General features: G+C 46.6%; 1 protein-coding gene across 4 annotated transcripts in view; it reads right to left on the reverse strand.

The window, feature by feature from the left end:
• The window catches only part of NEK7 (NIMA related kinase 7), a 139,284-nt gene that overhangs the window by 53,305 nt on the left and 61,635 nt on the right, over positions 1-24,344 (reverse strand). For 3 of the 4 annotated variants that reach the window (XM_081492667.1, XM_081492666.1, XM_081492668.1), the window contains exons 3-5: positions 12,426-12,566; positions 5,868-5,930; positions 4,242-4,352 (exon numbers count right to left, since the gene is read on the reverse strand). In XM_081492667.1, coding sequence (XP_081348793.1) covers positions 4,242-4,352; positions 5,868-5,930; positions 12,426-12,566 — 315 coding nt within the window. The remainder of the gene's footprint in view (positions 1-4,241; positions 4,353-5,867; positions 5,931-12,425; positions 12,567-24,344) is intronic. The other variant, XM_081492669.1, reaches the window with a different exon arrangement.

Raw genomic sequence — 24,344 nt, forward strand, 5'->3', positions numbered from 1 at the left:
GCTGCAGTCCATGGGGTCGCAAAGAGTCGGACACGACTGAGCGACTGAACCGATCTGTGAGGATACAATATAAAGTCAGAAAGGTTTTATGCTTAAAATCAGTGGTTAATCTGGGCGATGAGAACATAGGGAGGAAAGTTAAGGATCTTTACCACTTGAGAAAACTAATGAGAGACATTATATATTTTTAAAAAATAAATAAATAAACCCTAAGCTGACTACGTCAAATGGAGAGAAAAGTCACAACTCTGAGTTCAACAGCAATGCAACAATCCATAATCAGAGTGATTTTATTTGATGAAGGACCCGGGGAGATCTCACAGGTCAGATCCTCCAAAGTTAATAAATTACTCCCTTCCCAGTACAACTAGGCATTTGATCAGGTCTGAAACATCATCCCCTAAAAGACTCACAGGACTATAATCAGTATGTGCAGACATTCCACTCATGTGAAACCGCTCAGTCAAACTTTCCGTTCTGCATACTGTGCAAGCTTTCTGTTATAGTCACTATGCTGAGAGTACCATCACATCTAAGGATTTGATAATATGACTTCCAGCCTTTAGAAGAGCTCCAAGAGGGCCTGGAAAACTGGAACCAGAGCGTCTTCTACCTTGATAGGCAACCTGATGGCAGCTCTGATGAAGGGCAAGACCAGGACAGGCTGACACAGAAAAGCCCATGAAGGAGAAAGCAGGGATGACGGTGCTAACCCTTCAAAGAAGGACCACTTCAGTCTTCCACCAAAGTACGCTAAGTCGCTCTCTAAGTATCTTACTAGGAATCAGTTGATACATTTTAAAAAGCATTTTTTTTTAGGAAAAGTATTTTTTTTTCTTTTAAAACAGATTTTTTTAAAGTTTCCCAAATCATCTTCTACATAACTGATGCTTTAAGGGTATAGCTGTCAATTCTATAAATGGTTAAGTAATTACTCATTACCAAACAGAATTCTGTTCTCAATCTATCTTACTAGACCCAGTGAGTCAGTTGCTTAAAAATTTTCTTGATAATGTCAACTTAGACAAGTCTGTTTAAACATGGAGCTGAGTTCATCACCACAATAAATGTAAGTTCACACTGACAAATTTTTCCTTCTTCGCCTGGCCAGAGAAACCCGAGTCTGCTGACGACAGAAGTTAACAGGGCTTCTGTAAGGTTCTCTGGTCTAGAGCTGGTTTTCTCCAGCGGTCGGCGGACAGGAGTATTCTCCGAAGGTAAATGCTATAGGCTCAGGCACGCCTCGGCACCAGGCCAGGAACGGCAGCCTTTGCGTGTGAAGGAAGAGCAGCGAAGGAGGAAAAGCAGACAGAACAAGAACCCAAACTGTAAACAATGGCAACAGTCATAAGCGCGCAGTCTAGGCTAAGACTCCAGCTGAAACGCTCTTTCTTCCGTCTGCTTCAGCACGTATTTGCCCAGTAAGGACTTGCCCACTTTCCTTCCCCCTGGAAGTAATTAAATAACTCTTATACCCAAAGGTTCAAGCAAAGAATTCTACCCTCCCTCCCCGGTTGATCTGGTTCGTGTCTGTGGATCAGTTATCTCTAGACTTGTGTTGATCCAGTTTCTTATCTTCACTGTGGCTCTCTGTCTGGGTCCTGGGGGCCTGCGACACCCCACGTCCACACAGGGCCCCACGGTTCCCTTTCTCTGGGAGGGATCATTTACAGCTGCTTTTATATGTCCCATCTTGATAGACAGCTGCTTTTCTAAGATTTCCCATTTGTGTATTTGCATTTCTTTCTTTGTTAATTAAATTGCAAAGACACATTTTTGGCAGTGGTTAGCTATCTGTGGCGGTGGTGGGAAGTCCCTAAAACAGAAAGTCGGAAAACTGATGAGCAGTGAGTCATCCTACCATGGGACAGAGTCAGCTTGATAGCGTTCTGTGATAATGAGAACATTACCTTCCTTTTATGTAGACTTTTTATATTTAGAAATTATAAGACTCTCTCCATCTTACAGATGAGGAAACTGGGTCTAAAAGAAGTTCAGTGATACGACAGCGTAAGTGGCTGATGCTAAATTCACACCGGAAAGCAGGATCACTGCTAGCGAATCCACCAACACCTTGATCAGAACATCTGCGAAGGCTTGGAATGGAACGCAAACTGTGTGCGCATCAGCATTTTCCAGGTAGAGAAGGTCAAGGGTTTTCATCTGATTTTTTCAAAGGAGTTTTGTAATACAAAAGTTCTTAAAGAGTCTCTCAAGGAAAACACATGGATTTTTGCATCAGACAAACCTAATTCAAACAGAGTTCTTCTATTTACTAGAAATGATACTTCTCTTCTCTAGGTGTCAAAATTACCTCCCAAAATCACTGTAAAGAGTAAACAAGATAATGCATGCAAAGCATTTTTTTACTGTTTTTTAAAACCCCCTTATGAGAACTCCATGTGGCAGAGACTACGGGTTGAGCTCAAGCAGCTGCTGAGAGACTGGATACACAGACAACGGCCAGAGCTCATATAAAAACAGACCTTTGAACCACAATCCGCAGCACCCGGTCAGGAAGCCAGCCTTTCCCCTCTAGCGAGCAGCCCGAGAAGACGCCCGCTCCGTCCACCTCGCAGGAGGTCACACTGCTCTCTCCAGCGACAACCCAGGAAGCTAACAGTGACTTCTGTTAACAATTAGCCCTGGATGCCAGGACTCAGTAACTGACAGCTTCCCCAATTTCTGTCCCTGCTTGCAACGAAGAACCAACCAGAGGAAGCCAAATACGCACGCGAGCCGGTCACGTAAGATGCCCGACCACAGTGGGCTCAGCGACGGCTCCAGCATGCCACTGCCCCCCACCGGGGCACACCCGAGCCCCCTTCTCATCCACAGGGAGGACCCCCTCCTCCTCCCCTCTACCAGGAACCCTGCCCACGCGCTGGGGATGGAGTGGGTCCTCTGCTGGAGCAGGCTCAGAGTTCACAGCCCTGACTTTTCTCCTTCTGTTGGTCTTGGCTGATTTCTGCATCGTTCGGCTCAGCTTGCAGAGTAAGAGGAGGTTCGCTCGCACACAGACAGCCAAATGAAGGGCACACAGGCCAGCCTCCCCACAGCTACGCGTGTTCCGAAGACGACATTCTGGCCGACGGGGTGAAGCAGAAAACGCCGTGTGGCAGCAAGCATCCAGTGACGTGCCCACAAACACAGCCTGTCTCCCCTCACGTCTCAGGCCTGAGAACCTGAGGTCACAACTGCCATGTCAGTCCCGGAATCTTATACAACAGAGAAATATACATAACAACACATAATAGAGCAATGGCTTCCTTTGACATAGTGTTCCTATAGGTGGGGCACTCTTCTGAGTTCGGCTGTGAGTGTATACATACATACATACACACATATATATAAATATGTGTGTGTGTGTATAAATTAATTGATCACTTAAAATGACCCCATGAAGCAGTTTCTATTATTAGTCTGTTTCGGGGGAAATGCAGTGCATAGAAGAAGTTAACTTAGGCCAAGGCCAATGATAAACAGTTCTTAGGCTACTGTAATTAGGCAGTTTCTGTAACTTGCAGCTGAACTTCAACCCAGTGGCTCAAACGGTAAAGAATCTGCCTGCAATGCAGGAAACCCAGGTTCGATACCTGGGTCAGGAAGATCCCTGGAGAAGGAAATGGCAACTCACTCCAGTATCTTTGCCAGGAGAGAATATGATGGACAGAGGAGCCTGGCAGGCTCCAGTCCACAGGGTCACAAAAGAGTCACACACGACTGAGTGACCAACACTTTCACTTCCAGGAAAGAAAGTTAAACGACTTCTAAGTGGTCAAATCAGGGTGTGACACGCAAGACTGAGCACGAGGCCCACTCTCCTCTCTGCCGCGTCCCTCCCAAGAGCAGGGGCGGCCCGGCCAGGCTGCTCTGCAGTCCCCGACAGCCCCTCGGCCTGACGCCTAGACACGTGGGACAGACAGTGATCTGCGTGGAGAAGCCAAGCTGCAGAGCTGTACCTTCAGCTTATACACAACACACCCTCGGTCTATTTCCAAGTTGGTTCTGGAGTGTTCATACATCCAAGGGGACCACTTCACCAGGTACCTAGCTTCACAATCACAACCATCACCATGGCCTACCGTTGATTACACGGCTACCACACGGCAAGCACTGTGGTGAGGTCTTTCAAGTATCTGATGCGCCTATATGTGCAACATACAACTCTCAGAAAAAAGTAAATCTTTAATCTTTAGTTTTGTTTTTTTATTAAAAAAACAAGAAACAAAAAACATTACCTTTATCATTCTGGATAGATCACCAGCATCGGCTAATTCCAAAACTATGTTCAGTTCATTATCTTCAATGAATGATGCATAATATTTAATTACATTTGGATGGTTCAGTTGCTGAGAAAAAAAAAACAAATGGCATCAAAAAGTTTTCTTACTGTAAATTCCCAAGAGTCACTTACAGTTTTGTAACTTAAGAATAAAATTAGTTACTGCATTTCATTTTTAAGTTATAGAAATCTTAACATGACTGTTATTTTTCTTTCATCTAGTGAATTCTGAAATAAGTATTATAATTATTGAAAGTAAAACCATACAACAATTATGTTTTAGTAATATTCTTAGAAATCAGAGAATACATTATACACCTAAAATTTTTAAAAGCATTGCTATGCCCAATGAATATATAAATTATGCATATAAATGAATGACCAAATTAAATAGCCAATTGTTAAAAACTATATCCTTCCAAATGATAACTGTCATTTAAGGGCACTCAATGGTAGGTGCACTTTCCCTTTTTACTATTTTGAAGTTAAGGCTGATCCTCGGATAACTTCAGTCAGTGATAAAAATCTGACATCTACTATATCTAAATATTGCCTTTATATCAAATACTACAAATATTCTGAACCTATCTGTGGGGCTGATTATTATCTTAAAAAAATTCATCTTATAGAAATATACGCATTAGTCCACACACATTTATAATCTTTTCTAACAACCTTTTCGTTCAATCTTTAAGCAAGGTAACATAAGACAAATCATTTCTCAAAGAAAATTATTCAAGAATTATCCCAGGGTATACACAGGCTTTTCTTCTCTTCTTCCTACTTACAGAAGATAGGTTTTCCTCCCACATTCTCTGCAATGATACATTATTTCTCTAACAAAGGTTTGTTAAAGCAGTCACTTCTTGTCCCAGGAAATAACTACAATAAGTAGAACAGTGGGAAGCATGGCTTATTTTGAGCTTACTCTTTATCTGTTTTAATAAATCCGATTCATTTTGGGCACAAACAAAAATGGACAGCATAAATACCCTCCAAGCATTATCCAAAAGTTAAACCACAACACAAGCCACAGCGTTCCTCAAAAGAAATGTCACTATAACAAATGCAGTGTGAAGGGCACTCAAACCTCAGACCTATTCTGAGTGGGCGAGAAACTGAAAAGCTAACTCTGACATACTCTTTACACCACCCTTTCTAAATCTGGAAAAAAGATTTGGAAATATTATTTTAACAATGTGAACTTGGATCGGCCCAGATTCTCAATATATCACACCAAATATGCATTTGTATTATCTAACATTTCGAATACGCCTAATTGGGATGGTCAAGAAAAAAAATTTCTTCCATGTTTTATGTTTATTTTATGTCTATTTCTAGTTTGAAATAGGGGAGGGAGTTACTCCTACCAAATATTCCAATTAAATTAGTGTACAATGAATCCAAAAGGTAACTGCATTCTTCAATATACTGATTTCAAATTTATATGTTATTTGAAATCAGTGTGGCATAAGCTATATCTCAAAAACTGTTTTCCTTCTAAGTGTGAAATCTTAATAAATCACTTTTATCAACCCACTCAGTTATGTTCAAAACAGTCAACAGTTCGTTTGTTATTTACCTTAAGGAGATCTATTTCTTTGATACAATCAGCACGTGCTTTGGCATCCATTAAATCAAATATCTAAAAATAAAATTCAGTATTACTCAATCAAACAGTAATCCATGGTTCAAACTAACATGTAAGTCCATTGTAATACTCTACACATAATTACACGTTAAGAAGTGTACTTTCCAATTAGCATTTAGGAGCTATGGAGATCAACAGGTAATTCATCTCATATTACTACTAGAGGTTATACATTTTGCCCTCCAGAGGCAGTCAGTATTAAAAATGAGACACGAGAACAGCTACGTATTTCATAAATAATACAAAGTGCTTTAAAATATACAATCAAAGAAATCTCTCAATGTTCCAAGCATGTGGAAAATTAACGGTAAAAACAAGTATCATATGTTAACACATATATGTGGAATCTGAAAAAACTGGTATAGACGATCTTATTCACAAAGCAGAAAGAGAGACAGGTATGTAGAGAACAAACGGATACCAAGGCGGAAAGAGGGGAGGCGTGGATGAACTGGGAGACTGGGACTGACATACACACACTGTCACGTGTAAGACAGACAACCAATGAGGACCTGCTGTGCACCACAGGGGACTCTGCTCAGCGCTCTGCAGTGACCTAACTGGGAAGGAAATCCGAAAAAGAAGGAATATATGTGTACACATGGCTGATTCACTTTGCTGTACAACAGAAACTAAACAACATTAGAAAACAACTATACTCCAATAACGGAGAAGGCAATGGCATCCCACTCCAGTACTCTTGCCTGGAAAATCCCACCGATGGAGGAGCCTGGCAGGCTTCAGTCCATGGGGTCGCGAAGAGTCGGACACGACTGAGCGACTTCACTTTCACTTTTCACTTAAATGTATTGGAGAAGGAAATGGCAACCCACTCCAGTGTTCTTGCCTGCAGAATCCCAGGGACAGAGGAGCCCAGTAGGCTGCCGTCTCTGGGGTCGCACAGAGTCGGACACGACTGAAGCGACTTAGCAGCAGCAGCAGCAGCATACTCCAATAAAAAGTTTTTACATGCTTCCACATTTTAAAAAATACTTATAATTCAACTAATTTAGAACTACAAATTAAACGATCTTTAATTGAATTCTCAGTAACAAAAGTAACTTCCAAACAGTGAGGAATTAAGTATTGCTGGCACATTTAAGGCGAAACTAAACTTTGAGCCATATACATTTAACTGGAAATTCAAAAGAATTTTATCTTCCTTTTTCTCTTAGCCAGTATTTCAAGACAAAAATAAAAACCGTATCTTTAGGTTAAATCATTTCCAGACATAGATTTAAACCTGTCTGATTCCATGAGCAAGAAAAGAGAACAAATATGGAGGAAAAAAAATTAGGATTTTCATAAACTGTTTAACAGGGTTGTCTCTAGAAAGCATCTTCCCGGCTCTATCCAAGTTTCTGGGGGGTTTTAAATTTATATTTGAGAAGAGCAAAGCTGTGTTTAGGTAAGTGATTGGCTGATAAGCTCTTGGTAGTCTCTGAATCATTTTAAAAGTTTTCTTTTGTCATCTTTAAATTTTGCCAGAATTATTCACAACTAATGAAACTGAAAATGGTAACGCCTGTATCTTTAGGAAGAAAACGGCCTTCAAATGACTTGACACAAATGTCCTTGAAAGGGCATCTATCAGAAGAAAAAACACTTAGAATGTAGTAAAGAAAGTACTAAAAAATAACACTAAGGGAGTCTGGCAAAGTGTCCTATCTTACTCCAAGTGAATCTTACATAAATGGAATCCTAGCCAGGGGTCCCGGGCCCACGGAGCCGGGATGAACGGCCGAGGCCTGTTCTCCGCGGGCCCTCGCCCGCACGGTCCCCCTTCCGCCCGTCCCGTCCTCGCAGCCCCGCCGCGGTGGGGTCCACGCCCCTCTCCTCCGCCCACTGGCCTGGGCTGAGAGCGGCCCGGCCTCTCCTCTGCGCGCGGGCAGGGAGACCGGCCCTCGTCTGAAGGGCGGAAGACGCGCGGGAGGTGGAAACCCCGGGAGATGGGCTGCGGCCTCTCAGACAGAGACTCCCCGCCGAGGAGCCCGCACACAGGCCCCCAGGGCTGCGGGGGCTGGCGGGGCTGGCGGGGCCGCGGGGCGGAGGTGCGGCCGGCGGGCGCAGGGGCTCCCCAGGGCCCTCGGCCCCCTCTCTGCAGGCGCCTGCACGTCCCAAGGGCGCATCAGAGGCAGGCCTCCACTGCTTCCTCGTGGGCTCATAAGGTCCCAGCAAATGACGGCGTGGAACTGGATTCCTGTCTGCGTCCTTGATTAAAAAAAGAAACCTCTGTTTCCAAGGGGGACGCCTTCTAACTCGCTCAGCCTACAGTGATCTGACTGCTAGAGCACCAGAAGCCCCACGTCCTTAAAATCAGAAAGCCTGGGAGAGGTACCACAGGGAATTCACGTTTTCTTTGGACTTCCTGAGAGCCTGACGCTCAGCCAAGTTTAGTCAGGGCTTCGAGGGGTTCAGAAGCCACCCTACGGAGGTCAGGGAAAAGCGGCCCAGCAGCAGCAAAGGAGCCAAACCCTGAGGGTGAGACCTGCCCCAAAAGGCGCAGGGGGAGGAGACGCCATGGAAGGAAGGAGAAGGGGACCCCGGGGGCGAGGGCGGCCCCAGGGAGAGGGGGCCCCAGGGAGAGGGGGCCAAGCCGGTGCAGGCGGAAGCAGTGAGTGCTGGAGCCGCAGCGGCCACAGGGACATCCTGAGGACGCCAAGGGATGAGACTGCAGGGAGGAGGGAACGGGCGACAGAAGAGAAAGGGCCCCCCACCCCTGAGCACAGGCAGGGGCAAGGGCAGTGAGGGCGGCCCGAGATGGGGAAGCACGGTGGGCCCTTTCTGCTGAGCATGACCGGCACTCCAGCGGGCCAAGGCACTTCCACCGCCAACACTGCAGTCACGCATGTCTGCTGGTTTGGGTTCTGCTTATCCTGTGGCTAAAATGCATCCAAGTAGGACGTGCAAGAGAGTGCATCTCCAGAGAGGCGAGCAGCACTCCGAGAAGTACAGGAGCCCCTTGGGGCTGTGGGCATGGAACTGGGACTCGAATGAAAGGGGAAATGAAGGGAAACCCTGCCCAGGGCTGAGCAAGATGGGGCAATTCTGAAACAGAAGCATCCACGTTGCTCTCATAGCTGACAAAGGTCCAAGTAACATCAGCAGACAACTGAGGTCAGACCCGAAGTAAGAGGTCTAGGGGATGTGGGCCAGTGTGCCGTGGTCAGGATGAAGTCAGAGACAAGGTCTGGTGGGAAGAGAGCATGAGGGAGACAGGAGAGGGGATGTGGACGGCTGAGACAGAACCACCCGAGTGTAGTAAGGGCCAGGACCGCGACTGAGCCGACCGACCAGGTGTCTGGGGCAGGCGTGTTGAGGAACCAGGATTCCTGGCCTTGGCAGAGTCGGCGCGATGCTGAGAGGGGGCACAGGAAAATAAGAGCAAGGGGTGAGAACACACTCAAAAAAAAAAGAGGTCCTGCAGACTGGAAGACAAGGGACAAGGATGGAGCCAAATATTTAACTGGGATGAATTCCATAATCACAATGAACTCTGAAAAGAGACTGCATATATGGCCATAAAGGGTTAGAAATACATTAAAATCACTGCATGCATTATGAAAGAAACTACTATCCATAAATTTTTAATTGCATGAGAATCCTAATGCAATTAAGATTGCATGCAAAATACACAGAATATAAAATCTAAAATTAACACAGGTAAAAAAGCATTAATATGCTTCAAAAAGTGATTTTCTTGATGAATGCTTTAAGATAACTATCAAATATAAGCAAATATGGGGTGTCCCTGGTGGCTCATATGGTAAAGAAGCTGCCTGCAACGCAGGAGACCCAGGTTCAATGCCTGGGTTGCGAAGATCCCCTGGAGAAGGGCATGGCAACCCACTCCAGTATTCTTGTCTGAAGAATTCCACAGACAAGAGGAACCTGGTGGGCTACAGTCCACAGGGTTGCAAAGAGTCAGACAAGAATTAACGACCAAACGATGGATGAGCTGAGTATAACTAAACAGAGATTGCATGGACCAGATCAACATAACTGGCTGCTAATCTTCTGACACAACTGCGGTTCTGAGAGCCAGGCCAAGTGCCCTGGGAAGACTTTCTCAGCCGCCCTCTGACTTGGGCCCCTCGAGGCTGCCCCCGCGCGGTCCCTCTCTTACTGGCTCAGACATGTCTTGGCTGCTCTTGCACTGGGGCCCCTGAGTCCTGTTACTTTGTTCATCTTGGTTCTCAAAGCCCTTGGTGCCGACCACTGAGCACCAGACGCCCGCTCCCACTGGAGGAGCAGCAGGAAGGGAGACGGGAGACAGGGCAGCAAGGCCAGCCCGTGCCCCCCAGTGAAGGAGCATCGTAATGGTGGTGAACAAACCGAGACAGGATGGGGCGAATTCTCCAAAAGACCGGATAGTCCTGTCACCACCGCCGGCTCCCTCCCGATGCCTGTATCATCTCGACAAGGAAGGTGCACTCGGCACACACTCCCTCCCTCGCACATGCAGGTACCAGGCAGACGTCCAGGGGCTTCCAGCAAGCCGGTCACGGCAAACTGAAACCTGACACGTGGACAAAGCACAGAAGCGCCCAGAGAACTACGCGTAGGAGCCTGGACGCTGCTCCTGAAGAGTCTCATGAAATATTTGTGAGAAGACACACCAACTATAGACGCAACGTTTCAACACAGGGACTCCACCAGGAAGGGTCCTGGATTAGCTGGAAACAGTGACGCAGCCCTTCAGACCAGTAAGAAGCCTTAAAATAACAAACTGCAGGAGGAAATCCAATGTCTGGTTCCTGGTGAAGTTTCTGAAGAGAAGCTAGGATTCTTCAGACAGGAAAGGAGTCTGGTCAACGGTATTTTAAAACATTTTCACACTAAGCTGCAGAGATGGCTTATTAAAAAGGAAGAACCCTGGTCTCTCTTATTAAGCACAAGTGCAATATATCACAAAATCAAAAACATGTCTGAAATGCAAATATATTTCTTCTTGTAAAGGTTTAAGATAACTGTTCCCTAATTATATAAGCTAAGAATATCTTCGCAGCATCGTTTCTCTCTTGCATATACAGGGAGTTATGCTTAAACTAGAAGAGGTCTCAGTTGCAACACGACAAAGCAGAGAGGAAGGCTCATCGCTTCCATCTCAGGCACATACAAAAGGGAGATTCCTGCACGTGTGTGCCAGGAGACACGACATGAACGCAACAGAAATACCGCAACAGCAAACAACCATATACAACTGCAACTAGTAGCATGTAATAAGAACGGGATACTACACACACGACATCTCATACTACATACATACATGCACATCCACACACTGAATACTGTACGTATAAAGATTAAAGCATAGCCACACACCAACATGTGACAATATTTATGTAAGTTCAAAAATGCAAAAGCAAACAATGGATTCATTCAGAATTTATACAGATGTGGAGAAAACTCTAGAGAAAAGCAAAGGAATGATACACAGAAGATTCAGGATGTGCTGACCTGCAAGGGAAGGGAGTGATGGATGTGTCTGGGCTGCCTGATGGGTATGAGGGCATCTGTTCTAGTCTTGACCTCTGACACCTGTGTCCTGTAAACGCTTTCATAAACATTTACTGTACAAGGGAAAACTGTTCACCTCTGCTGGTGATGGCTGCTGCAAGTACACTGATCCTTCATGAAATTAAATAGTAAGAGGACACTGAGGTTGCACAGGACTCGACAGGGAAAAAGACACGAGGTTCAGAATAAACCAGGAAGTCTACAGGCGAGTGTCAGCAAGAACGACCCTCTCCCTGCAAAGAGAAGTGAGACTGCACTGCACGCTGTCAAACCCACTGAGGCAGAAAGGCGAGGGCGTCCCCAACCGGAGGCAGGGCGCCCGTCGGGGCAGGGCGTGGGCAGGGGTGCTGGGAGGCATTGGCGCCTGAGGAGCCCGCACACAGCCAGGGCAGGAGGGCAGGCCGATGCCAACATAGTGTGGGCATGGTAAGCGGGACAGCAATCCCCTACGTTCACCTATTTCACTTTCCCGTCTCCTCCGGTAAATAAAGTTCACCTTGGTTTTCTTTCTTTTATTGCTGGGCTGGTTCTCTCCGAGCACGGAGACCCGCCCCGGAGTGTGCCCACCGAGTCCTGGCTTCAGGCGGTGCATTCCGTGAGCCAGGTCTCCTTGCTCCAGGCCTGCAGCTGAGGCTTCGACGTGTAGCCACACGCCCAGCTAGGAGCCATGGTGACAACTCCAATCTGCCTCTTAAAACCTAGAGCTGTGAAAGCCTTTCTAAGATCATTCCAGTCATGACTGAATCTGGGTGAACAGAGCCAGCTCAATTGTAAAAGTAGTATTACAACTAAAAAGTGATTTCCACCATACACGGCACTTAATGCAAGCGTTTACAGGACAATTTTTATTCTTTCCCGTCATTCTCAACTTGAGACTGTCATGACCCAATTGTTCAGGACATACTTTTCTCTACTTGTTATTCACAGAGTATAATTTTACATGGATTTATAGAATTAAAGTCATCTTACCTGCACTTTTTTTAAAGCTACTGGTACTCCATCCAAGAGACAGGCTGCCCTATAAACTTCGCTAAATTGCCCGCGACCAATTTTCTTCTCTATTCGAAAGTTGGCTAACGTATTATAGCCCATATCCGGTCGTAAGGCCTTCTGTAATTAAAAAAGTCAGAAAAGTTTTCAGTCACACAGTATGCACACAATTGTCAACTGTCTTCACATAGGTAGGTGATTTCTATGCTAAACCTGCAGACAGTCAGTTGTTTGACAGGTATTTACCAAACTATTCATATTATATAAAAATAAACACACACACACACACATTCACTTAGTCCAGTGTGCCAACTAGCACACAAAAGCTTTCTAAACTCCCTGATGATACCTAACCTCTGTGAGGAACAATTCCAGGGGCAGTGAGTCTAGCACCTCATCACTATAGATATTTTTTAAAGACCTAAGTTTTTAAAAGCAGAACATTAAGAGGAAAGTAGAGGGGTCCCGGTACACCCCTACCCCCACACGGGCACTGCTTTTCTCGTTATCAACACCCCACCAGAGTCGGACCCTGGTCACCACTGATGAACCTACACTGACACGTCATTATCACCCAAAGTCCATGGTTAACACTGGGGTTCACTCTTGCTGCTGTACATTCTATCCGTTCAGTTCAGTCACTCGGTCGTGTCCGACTCTTTGCGACCTCATGGACTGAAGCACGGCAGGCCTCCCTGTCCATCACCAAGTCCCGGAGTTTACTCAAATTCATGTCCATCGCATCAGTGATGCCATCCAACCATCTCATCCTCTGTCATCCCCTTCTCCTTTTCCTTCAATCTTTCCCAGCACATTCTATGGACGTGAACAAATGGGTAACAACCTATATCCATAATCAGAGTGCTGTGTGCATGCTCAGTCGCTTAGCTGTGTCCAGCTCTTCGCGGTTCCGTGGACTGTAGTCCACCAGGCTCCTCTGTCCATGGGCTTTCCCAGGGAAGAATACGGGAGTGCGGTGCCATTCCCTTCTCCCGGGGGTTTTCCCGACCCCGGGACTGAACCTGCATCTCATGCATTGGCAGGTGGATTCTTTTACCCCTGAGCCACCTGGGAAGCTCCCCGTTATTTTAGCAGCACAGTACATTTTCCCTGCCCAAAAAACCCTCTGTGCTCTGCCTGTTCACCCCTTGCTCCCCACCAACGACTAGCAGCCACCGATCTTTTCACTGGACCCATAGTTCTGCTTTTTCCAGAACGCCACATAGTTAGAATTATACAGTATGTAGCTTTTCAGATTGGCCTCTGTCACTTGGAGAAAGAATGGCAACCCACTCCAGTATTCTTGCCTGGAAAATCCCATGGATGGAGGAGCCTGGTAGGCTACAGTCTACAGGGTCGCAAAGAGTTGGACACAACTGAGCGACTTCACTTTCTTTCCTTCTTTCTGTCACTTAGTATATAAATACCTTTTAAACAATATATTTTTTTGCTGTTCATGGGAAAAGTCATTTCTTTTTGAAACTCACACTTTTTAGTATTCATTAGACGGCAGGCACTGAACTAGCCCCTAGGGAAACAGATGCATCCTAAGAAGTGCTTCTGCTCGGAAAGAGCCCACGTGGACACACGAAGGGGCCTCAACTGTGCTGAGCGGGATCACGGGGCCGGGAGGCGGCGTCACCGCAGGCCCCTCTGGGGGCAAAACCCACCTCTTTATGTGTTCTATCCACTGTCCTAGTTCTTCTGTTCCTTGCTTACAGACTCAGTCATTCATCAACCGGCCACAGGACAGAGCTGACCTGGGCACCCACGGGGTTGAACGCTGTCTAGTACAGAGGCCACTACACACGCCCCAGGAAGGCTGCCTCTGCAGTACCTCATGTCACTCCTACTCTGCCTGCAGCATCTCTGTCTACGGAAATGTAACAGCTCAGCCATCACATGTGCTGTTCTATCTTCTCTTTTTTTGGCCAAACACTCGTGGGCCTCTTCCAGATCCTGGGATTCCTGATAAGTAGACCCTTCTTGGCCTGGTACCACTCTGCTCACATCCGAATGGACCTTCTCTACTCTGGGCCAACTCGGAGTAAACGTGACATTCTTGTGGGGACTGACTAAGACCGATCATTAAACACCTATTGGTGCAACCAAAGGGCGCACAGGTTCCTAAACCCACTAAGGCAGCTTGAACAATTAGTCCTCAATTAAACATTAGTTAGGGGTAATGACCTCATGACATATGTAAGAGGCTGTTTTGACATACGGGCGTTACATTAACCCCTAATACACGCAACCTCTATCACGCTAGCAAAAAACTGGAAAATTCTGCTGGAGTTTCACTGCCATTCAAATGCAACGTTTCTCAAAAAACAGGGGAAAGTAGCAATAACTTGTTACCGTGCATAGCTTTTCTTTCTTCTGAAAAGACCAAAATAAGAAAAATGCCACTCTTCCTTTAAGACATGCAAAATAACCACAATACAAATTTCACAAATCCGTTATGTGAATATAAACCATAAATAACTGCCAGAATAGAATAATAACACTACTACAATGAAAAAAAAAGGTCCCATTTTGGTACCTATAACGTAACAGGTCCTATAAATCAGTACTTTTTATGCTATTTAATTCAGTTCTCATGACAATCCTATCAGGCAGAGGTTATCACACCAGACCCACGGCTAGCTGATGCCCCAGCCCAGTTCCCAAGCACAGGCTTAGCCATCCTGCAGGGGTTACTGAACAGCCACCTGCAGTGTAGTACATATTACGGTACCCTATGTGATGATCCACAGTAGTTTCAATTTTAGGCCTTTTGATGAAAAAAACAGAAATGAGACTAGAAACACGCATACTAAAAATGAAAATAAAACATAGGAATGAAATCATAAAATAAAGGGAGACTACTTGCCATGCTGTTCAGGTATGAGATTTCTTTTTATGGTCACTGAGATGAATTTATAAATTGTCACTGTAAAGTGAGGTGAAAGTCGCTCAGTCATGTCAGACTCTTTGCGACCCCATGGACTATATACAGTCCATGGAATTCTCCAGGCCAGTATACTGGAGTGGGTTGCCATGCCCTCCTCAGGGAATCTTCCCAACCCAGGGATCGAACCCAGGTCTCTGGCACTGCAGGCGGATTCTTTACCAGCTGAGCCATCAGAGAAGCCCAAGAATACTGGAGTGGGTAGCCTACTCCTTCTCCAGTGGATCTTCCCAATCCAGGAATCGAACTGGGGTCTCCTGCATTGCAGGCGGATTCTTTACCGAGTTACCAGGGGACTGTCACCTACTTAAGAAAGGAAACTTACAAAGTCTCACTTCTCAGATATAGTCAATGGATATTAGCAACTTCTAGCTTTCGTAACTTCATTTCACTTAACGAGGAGAGACTTTCAATTGTCCATGCTTTTCTAACAAATGTTTGTTGTTTTTTTTAATTTATACACTAGGAGAGACTGCAACATCGAAAAAGTGGAAAAAGTGGGTTCCTTCCTCTCTTCCAAACGTCCAGACTGCTCCTTCTCCCGATGAAAACATGTCGGTCTCCAGGGTGACACACAGCTTCCTCATCGGGAACATTGCCACACAACCCGTGCATGCACTTCAGGCCTGCCAGGGACCCTCCGTCCCCTGTCCGCGCCGTAACTGACAAACGTGCGCGGGAGCTGCTGAGGCGCTGTGACGACCGCATGCTGAGCGCGGAGGCCGGCTAATGTGTTTTGGCATGCAGGCGTGTAATCACACATTTACATATGCAATGACCTACATTTGCATGTCAGATCACACACTGTCTGGGTTTATTAAGGCTGGGCGCCTCTCTGCGCGTGGCCGCCGGAGTGGCGAGTGAGGGCCAGAGGGCGGTGTTTTTTTGGCAGTGGAGGGATGAGCTGCCACCCAGGATTAGGCTGATACGGCCTGAGCATTAGACACTTCATTAGACGTAATCTGTTTAACAGTGGGCAGTGTATGTAAACTTCACAGCCCATTTGCGGCACCCTTTCCCCCCGTGGCCTTTCTTCAAAGGGCAGCGTGGCTGACTGACAGCCTGTCTCATCTGCTCCCGTGTCCTGTCGCCCGGCGTAGACACGCAGAGCAAACATGAGACGGAGCGGGGCTGCACGTAGCGGCACCCCCGCCCCGAGGCCCAGGCACACGGCGGCGATCTGCAGAGAGATCAGCCTGGGTGCGGGGTGGTCTCCTTTAAGACGAGGCTGGGCAGGTGATACCCACACCTGGGCGGTGATTCTCGGGCGCTGTGGCCAGTGCCCGGCTGCGTGTGGATGAGTTATGTCCCCGGTAAACAGCACCGTGTGAGGTGCTTAAAATAAAAGATGACTTCATCAGGCAAGTGCCCACGCAAGTTAAACAACTATTTTTAGGAAAGAGCTGTATTTTCTTTTTTTTTTTGGATGTGGTCCAATTCCCCATATTTTTTAACTTAGCACCTGAGTTATGCTGGGGAATAAAATAACTCAGCAAAATACTGAGATGCAAATCAGATACAAAATAAAGCAAGTGAGATCACTGCAACTGCCTTACCCTGCTCTGCATGCAATGCAGAAACGGGGTCTCAGGCCCCACAGCCCCTTCATCACCAGGCTGTGTGTCTGACCACACGAAATGACTTCTGGAATGATGTGAGTCATTTAAAGGATTTTCAGCATTTATGAAAGTAAAGCGCCACTCTGTCTCTTCCATCACACACCGATGCCCACCTACACCGGGGGGGTGGTCCTCACAGTCACCCCACACCTGCCCTGGCCTCCCCCCCATCCTCCCCGTCTGCCCCCAAGCCCACCAGCAGCTCACCACCCCTCCACACACGGCGTCCACATGACCGGGCCTTCTGGGGACCTGCGCTCTGCACACCTGGCGCACCTCTGCTCACCGTGGAGACCCATCTGACGGCCGTTCTCAGGGGCCCCTGCCCTGGGCCCACAGTCTCCAGCAGCAGTCAACTCTGCAGACAGCTGTGCGAGCTCAGGCACCAGGCTGGGTTCTGGATCTCACTGCATTTTAATTATTTGTTTACATGTGTCTATTTCTCCCTCCAAGCACAGCTTCTCAAAGGCAGAAACCAAGCTCTATCTTTAGTGTCCAGATGCCACGAAGGTGGCGTGACATAAAATGGACAGTACTGCTACTGCTACTGCTAAGTCGCTTCAGTCGTGTCCGACTCTTTGCGACCCTATAGACGGCAGCCCACCAGCCTCTGCCGTCCCTAGGATTCTCCAGGCAAGAATACTGGAGTGGGTTGCCATTTCCTTCTCCAGTGCATGAAAGGGAAAAGTAAAAGTGAAGTCACTCAGTCATGTCTGACTCTTAGCAACCCCATGGACTGTAGCCTACCAGGCTCCTCCATCCATGGGATTTTCCAGGCAAGAGTACTGGAGTAGGGTGCCATTGCCTTCTCCGAAACAGACAGTAAGTATTTACTAAATAGGTGAATGTAGCTGAAAGAACTCCCTCTGCCCTTAACAGCTTCCAACGGTTGAGACAGAGACTTGCCTTGCACCCTTGCCAGGTCAGGAGACTTAAGTGCTAATCCACTGTCCCTGCTGGGGTGATACGGGAGCCCTGAACACTGCCGTCTAAGGCCTAACCTGGCAGTGATGGTGCTTTAGTCACTAAGTCATGTAAGAAGACCCTTTTGCGACCCCACACACTGTAGTCCACCAGGCTCCTCTGTCCATGGGATTTTCCAGGCAAGAATACTGGAATGAGCTCCCATTCCCTTCTCCAGGGCATCTTCCTATCCAGGGAGTGAACCTGAGTCTCCTGCACTGGCAGGTGAGTTCTTGACCACTGAGCCACCAGGGAAGCCCAGGTTCTCACAAACCCCAGAGAATCGGCACAGGGTCTGGAGTCACTCCACAAGGCTGGGCTGGAGCCTCAGATCTACTTCTCAGCGTCTTTCTCAGCGGGGCAGCAGCCCAAACCTTGTACCCACTTCTCCAGGGCCGGCGGGAGCCCACCCGAGGGCGGCGTGCAAGTGTCACCAGGGACAGAGCCTCACACACACACACACGTGCTCACCGTCATCTATGCCCCTTCCCCGGGCCACCCGCGGTCACAGCCTGCCACCGACCCTCTCCCCGCACAGCCCCGTTCAAGTCAGGGCATCAAGACCGAAACTCCCTAGTCCTGACATCGATTTTCTTCTTTGGCCCTCCTTCTCTGGGCCCAGACAAGCTTGGCTCTACAGCCAGACTTCCGCGTGCCCGCAGCCTCTCTACTAGGGTCTCGGAGCACTGCCCAGCCCTGGGCTCGCCCTCCAGCCAGACATTGCAGTTAGCACGTGGACTCTTGCCCTGATCCATGGATGAACACAGCTGGATCCCTTGCGTACAAGGCTCCTTGGAGACATACACCATATCTAAGTAAAATTTTCCTGCCCGAAGGCCTTCTGATTACTGTCGGGGAGCAGGTACTACCTAGAACCACGTGTGGTGGCAAGTCGGCTTCTGGTTGGCACGTGGCCACGCCCAAGTTTAAAGTCCCAGGCAAACTGAGGAGAACGACGGCGTCAAAACTGTAAACCCTCCACGCTTGAAACTGCGAGCTCTCAGGGACAAAAGAAGCTGGGGGGACGTGACTCATTCAGCACAGAAGAGCTTCCAAAACTGCTCACTGACGACCAAAGACCCCATACACTATGTTTCAAATGGATTCCTTTTTGGATTAAGTCTTAAAATGTAACTATTCAGCATGGGTAACATAACTGTAAGCTTATACACGTTTTGTTACTGTTTGATTGTTTGTGCTGGTGTCATTTCATTTCTTAATTACTAACGGTAAGACACCCGTGACTCCTTAAATAGATGGCACGGTTATGACTGACGCTGGAAGCACGTGCGTTACATTTTTGTGGTAACTTATGTTTAGTCTCCTGAGATGTGTGAATCCGAAAGTTAAAAGAATCCTAAAATCTCAGAAACATAAAATACATACTTGAAATCACATATGACAACTAAAAAAAAATCAAACCTGAGAGTGAAGGAAGCTTTATATAACACCTTAAATGTCCGGCATTCTCATTAAGGAAACTCTTGTTGATCTGAATGTGCTTTAATTACCTACCACCAGATCATGTTAACTAATGGGGATTAACTTCTACGTGTCAGTCCCTTCCTGCACATAATACTTTTCATTTTGAAATAAAATGCAGTCTGTTGTGCCACTGGCTCATACTCTCACAGGTGCAAACTCGTTAAACAACGATTTCCCAGGACTAAATTAATTTCTCTAACTTCTTTTAAATTTGAAGGCAAGAACGTTTAATGAGCAGTAAGATAATTCAGGGTAACATGATGATAATAGTTCTCTCTGGGGAAATCAGAGGAGCCCCGCCATGGACCCGGCAGACTCCTCAGGGAAAAAAATCCTGTCCTGACAATTCCTGGAGGTACTGTTATCAATGATCTAAGGTACAAGCCAGGATTAACAATACTTAACACCATTAATAAGGTTTTCACTGTTACTGCAAATTCGTCTCTTACTGGTGATTTTCATCTTACCAACTGTGTAATCTAACAAATATTACTCTTTATGTTAATATTATTAAATTTCTCCAAAATCTGAATGTAACAAAACTTAAAAAAAAATGCCCTTCAATTTTATTTGGCATAAAGCTCATCCTCTGAATGATCTTTAAAGAGACATTACTCAGCTCGCAACTACACAAACTGGAACACCCTTTTGACAATATCTCACACAGAGCTCTTATACACTACTTTCTATATAGACCTCACCAGAAATTTAAAAAGCATGTTAAAACAAAAACATCACGTGTGCCAGCAATCTAATTAGTCATTCTTCTTGCCATTTGAAAAATCATCTCCCTAAAATTTCTTAAGCTATTTCAAAAGTAACTTATTTCTAAAGACACTAAAAGTCTGAGATTTAAGTCAGCCGGAATTATATCCCATTAATCACTATACCTGGCTTTTTATCAAACAAAGGAGAGAATTCACTACAGCATAAGAAAAATGAGTGATCAAATACAACCAATTATTTAAACATTTATAAGATCTTGGTATTTGTATCATTTAACCATCATTAGTTATACTACCCAGCATGATAATTACTATATCCAAATTCAGTTCAGTTCAGTCGCTCAGTCGTGTCTGACTCTTTGCGACCCCATGAATTGCAGCACACCAGGCCTCTCTGTCCATCACCAACTCCCGGAGTCTACCCAAACCCATGTTCATCGAGTCGGTGATGCCATCCAACCATCTCATCCTCTGTCGTCCCCTTCTCCTCCCGCCCCCAATCCTACCCAGCATTACGGTCTTTTCCAACGAGTCAACCCTTCGCATGAGGTGGCCAAAGTATTGGAGTTTCAGCTTCAACATCAGTCCTTCCAATGAACACCCAGGATTGATCTCCTTTACGATGGATTGATTGGATCTCCTTGCAGTCCAAGGGACTCTCAAGAGTCTTCTCCAACACCACAGTTCAAAAGCATCAATTCTGCGGCACTCAGCTTTCTTCACCGTCCAACTCTCACATCCATACATGACCACTGGAAAAACCATAGCCTTGACTAGACAGACCTTTGTTGGCAGAGTAATGTCTCTGCTTTTAAATATGCCAACTAAGTTGGCCATAACCTTCCTTCCAAGGAGTAAGCGTCTTTTAATTTCATGGCTGCAGTCACCATCAGCAGTGATTCTGGAGCCCAAAAAAGTAAAGTCTGACACTGTTTCCACTGTTTCCCCATCTATTTCCCATGGAGTGATGGGACCAGATGCCATGATCTTAGTTTTCTGAACGTTGAGCTTTAAGCCAACTTTTTCACTCTCCTCCTTCACCTTCATCAAGAGGCTTAGTTCTTCTTCACTTTCTGCCATAAGGGTGGTGTCATCCGCCTATCTGAGGTTATTGATATTTCTCCCGGCAATCTTGATTCCAGCTTGTGTTTCTTCCAGCCCAGCGTTTCTCATGATGTACTCTGCATAGAAGTTAAATAAGCAGGGTGACAATATACAGCCTTGACGTACTCCTTTTCCTATTTGGAACCAGTCTGTTGTTCCATGTCCAGTTCTAACTGTTGCTTCCTGACCTGCATACACGTTTCTCAAGAGACAGGTCAGATGGTCTGGTATTCCCATCTCTTTCAGAATTTTCCACAGTTTATTGTGATCCACACAGTCAAAGGCTTTGGCATAGTCAATAAAGCAGAAATAGATGTTTTTCTGGAACTCTCTTTCTTTTTCGATGATCCAGCGGATATTGGCAATTTGATCTCAGGTTCCTCTGCCTTTTCTAAAACCAGCTTGAACATCTGAAAGTTCACGGTTCACATATTGCTGAAGCCTGGCTTGGAGAATTTTGAGCATTACTTTGCTAGCATGTGAGATGAATCCAAATTATGTAACCAAAAATACCGGTTACCTCTCCTGGCATTTCACAACCAGGGTAACGACAGAGACACTCCCACCGGCCCATGAGCACCAGCAGCTACAGCTGGTGAAATTCAACACTGCGAGCTTCTGAAGCCTTTTACTGCGACAGAGACAAACAGAAGGAAGACGTTTTCTTCATTTATTGATTTATTCCACAGTTATTAATAGAGGACAGGCTTAAACAAACATGTAATCCAAAAACAGTAAAAAGGCAACAGGCAATATTAGTATCTGGGAGAAGGAAATGGCAACCCACTCCAGTATTCTTGCCTGGACAATCCCAGGAACGGGGGAGGCTGGTGGGCTGCCGTCTATGGGGTCACACAGAGTCGGACACGACTGAAGTGACTTAGCAGCAGCAGCAGCAAAATTAGTATCTAATATTTAGGTACTATGCAGAGAAATAAAATAGACTGATATAATAGAAAATGAACGACGGTCATTTTGGATCGAATGATATTGGGATGACCTTGCGCAGGAGGTGACATTTTGGTTGAGATTAAAAGACCAGAAGGAAAAGACAGTGATGAAAGCAGCCCTGGAGGAAACGTCTTCAGCAAAGAACGAGCTGGGTGTGTTGGAAGAACATTGGCTGGAGGATGGAGAACACTGGGGTCACGGGTAAGGGTGAGCAAGCTGATAGCATCGGCGTGGGGTGTGGGTCTCCAGCAGAGAGGCTGGAAGGCAGGACCCTGATCCTGCGGGGGAGAGGCAGGGAGAAGAGGAGAGCCGGAGAGGGGAGAGCGGGGAGAGCACAGAAGGCCTGGCCCCGACCAGACTGTGACTGCGAGATGCGAGCTGTGGGCAGGCGGGATGCGACCCCCCAGGTGGACCCCGAGGACTCGGACTACAGGAACTCAACGCGGAGAGGGGAGAGGGAAGCCAAGGACGGATCACGGGCTCTGGGCTTGAGCACATCGACGGGAGAGCGAAGCCACTGACTGGGGTGAACAAGGCCAACACAGCAGCAGTGTGGGCAGAAGGCAGGTATTGGTAACAGAGGTGTGACAAAGGGTGTAACACGATCCAGAAGCAGGCACGGCACAGAGACCTGTGCGCCGAGAGCGCTGCGTCATCACGCGTCCTCGCCCACTGAGAGACGGCATCCCGTCCCGGCCTCCAAGCGCCGTCCACGTGCCAGGCACAGCACCTGCAGGCTCCACGGCCCGGACTCCGTAAAAACTAGTGCTCCCCTAACCCACAAGGCGGAAGAGAGATGTGTAGGTGTTCAGTAACCTGCTCTCCAGCGCACAGCCAGGAAGTGGGCGCCCCAAGGACTTACATGGGGCAGTCCAGGACTGAGTCTGGACTCAGGCCCTAAGCCACCCCGCTAAACGTCCAGCCCTTCTGTGTCCTCCTGGCCCCCCAGATGGGCCCCCCGTAAACACTGGTGTCCGCACGGCGCCGAGCTCAGCCCTCTCTGCTCGCTGCTCTCATCACAGGGCCACGCAGCCTCCCGTCCCGCCTCCCCCTCGCCGGCGATGGGAGCTGGGGTGGGCTTTCACTGATCCTGTGTGCCCCCCGACCCCCAATGGGTACCCCATCAGAACTCTCCTAGGGAGTCCTCCTCTCCCACCTCCCTGTTCTCCTGCACTGAATGAGATCCAGTCAAGGGAAAAAAAGAAGGCATAATTAAATGTAGTGCATACAAGTTCCTGGAAAAAGTACTCATCAAAACTTCAAAATCAGGGTAACATTTTTTTATGAACACTTTGTGAGAGAGCTGTGTGAAGCATACCCACAGTTACATGAAAAAGTCACAATATTCACATAATAATGATATAAAGGGAGACAAAATATAAAGGAATCCTAAATGCAAAATGATACAACTGATTTGTAACAAACATTACTAGATTCTATACATTCAATGTTGCCCTTCAAACAGGCACCATGGGAGCATATGGACTTATTTCCAGAAAGGCTTCTGATACTGAAAATCCATTTGAAATCCCTCCTTGGATTGTAATCAGTTTGTGAATCATGAAAACTTCTGGTCTCACTTAAGAAAAGATCTTCTTTTGATCGAAAGAAGAATACCAAGACAATTTACTTTTTTCACCAAGTACAAACTTGGCTTCAAAGGATTTCTACATATTCCAAATATCAAATTCATCCTCAAAAGTGAAATAATTTTCATCACTGAGTTTATTAAAACTACATTTCAGGCTCTGAATGCAGTTCCAGATAGAACTGGTAAACTACTTTGATTAATGTACACCTCGTCCTTGAACCAGTCAATCCTAAAGGAAATCAACCCTGAGTCTTCATTGGAAGGACTGATGCTGAAGGCTCCAGTACTTTGGCTGTGAAGTATTGTGAAGATGTGAAGAGCTGACTCCTTGGAAAAGACCCCGATGCTGGAAAAGATTGAGGGCAGGAGGAGAAGAGGGCAGCAGAGGATAAGACAGCTAGATAGCACCACTGATTCAATGGCCATGAATTTAAGCAAACTCTGGGAGACAGTGGAGGACAGAGGAGCCTGGTGGGCTGCAGTCCACGGGGTCGCAACGAGTCAGACATG

This window comes from Giraffa tippelskirchi, chromosome 5 (assembly GCF_054371585.1).
Source record: "Giraffa tippelskirchi isolate mGirTip1 chromosome 5, T2T-mGirTip1v1.2.pri, whole genome shotgun sequence".
In the NCBI taxonomy this organism is placed as follows: domain Eukaryota; kingdom Metazoa; phylum Chordata; class Mammalia; order Artiodactyla; family Giraffidae; genus Giraffa; species Giraffa tippelskirchi.